The 1060-nt window shown below is 32.9% G+C and overlaps 1 protein-coding gene across 2 annotated transcripts in view; it reads left to right on the top strand.

Annotated features, from left to right (window-relative positions):
* The window catches only part of Txl (Thioredoxin-like), a 26315-nt gene that overhangs the window by 3447 nt on the left and 21808 nt on the right, over positions 1-1060 (top strand). For both annotated transcript variants that reach the window (XM_018517403.1, XM_018517402.1), the window contains exon 3: positions 177-460. In XM_018517403.1, the coding sequence (XP_018372905.1) occupies positions 177-460 (284 nt within the window). The remainder of the gene's footprint in view (positions 1-176; positions 461-1060) is intronic.

The following is a 1060-nucleotide window of genomic DNA, read 5'->3' as shown; positions in this document are numbered from 1 at the left end:
ATATAATATATATTGAAACTATTAATGATGAAAACTCATTTATCATTTTAATGTCATGGAGTTTAAAAACAATAAAAATAAAATAAAATTTTAAATCACACTGAATTTGTAATTTACTTTGTCTCTTCTATTTCGTTGATGATTAACCGAAGAACTTTCGGGGGTTTCTTTTTCAGATGGACCTATCCAGTTTCATAATGAAACAGCAGTGCGAGTGTTTAAACGAATCGGATTATCACACTTTCTCTCAGTGTTTGAATTCGGACAGTGGGTATCTTCAGAGCGACGAGGACGAGCAGTTGATAATGTCCATCGCATTCTCGCAGCCCGTTAAGGTTCATTCACTTAAGATCAAGGCACCCACGGAAAATGGGCCGAAAAATATTAAATTATTTATTAACCAGCCCAGAACGATTGATTTTGAAATGGCAAGCTCCAATACGAGCATTCAAGATCTAACGTAAGCCTTATATTATGAATCAGCAGGATATATTTAAATCGATATAGAAAACAAAGAAAAAATAAAAAATATCTTCAAAATATTTTCAAGAATTATTGAATATCTTTCTAATCGCAAATCAATTAATCAGTTTAAAATAATTATCTAATCCTTTCATGTAGATACACTTAGAAAAAAAAGTAGTAGCAACTTATAAAGTGACCACGGTTGCCAGATCCCGAGCACTGTACAGCTGGGGTCCGAAGGTCCGTGCGCTGGAGATTTCATATTTCGACTGGAGGCCGGCCGATTGTTTCATTGAAAAAAAAAGAGAAAAAAAGGCGCAGGGTTAATTCGTGTTTTGCGACTACTGTTGCAAACTTTCTTTTTGTTATTAATATTTGACTAACATAAAGTGTTAACACAATCACAGAGACCTTTTTATTATTATTACAAGATTACATACAGTGCGAACACAATTACAAACTTTTTTATTATTCGTAAAATAACATAAACTCCGAACATAATCACAGACTTGTTACTTTCTACGTAATTTAAATATGCAGTTAATAAATACTCTACGCGAGTGAAAAACTATAAATTTTTCCCGTCTGCTGGAGA

Source organism: Trachymyrmex cornetzi, unplaced genomic scaffold (assembly GCF_001594075.2).
Source record: "Trachymyrmex cornetzi isolate Tcor2-1 unplaced genomic scaffold, Tcor1.1 scaffold682, whole genome shotgun sequence".
Lineage (NCBI taxonomy): Eukaryota > Metazoa > Arthropoda > Insecta > Hymenoptera > Formicidae > Trachymyrmex > Trachymyrmex cornetzi.
This window is presented reverse-complemented; position numbering and strand designations above follow the sequence as displayed.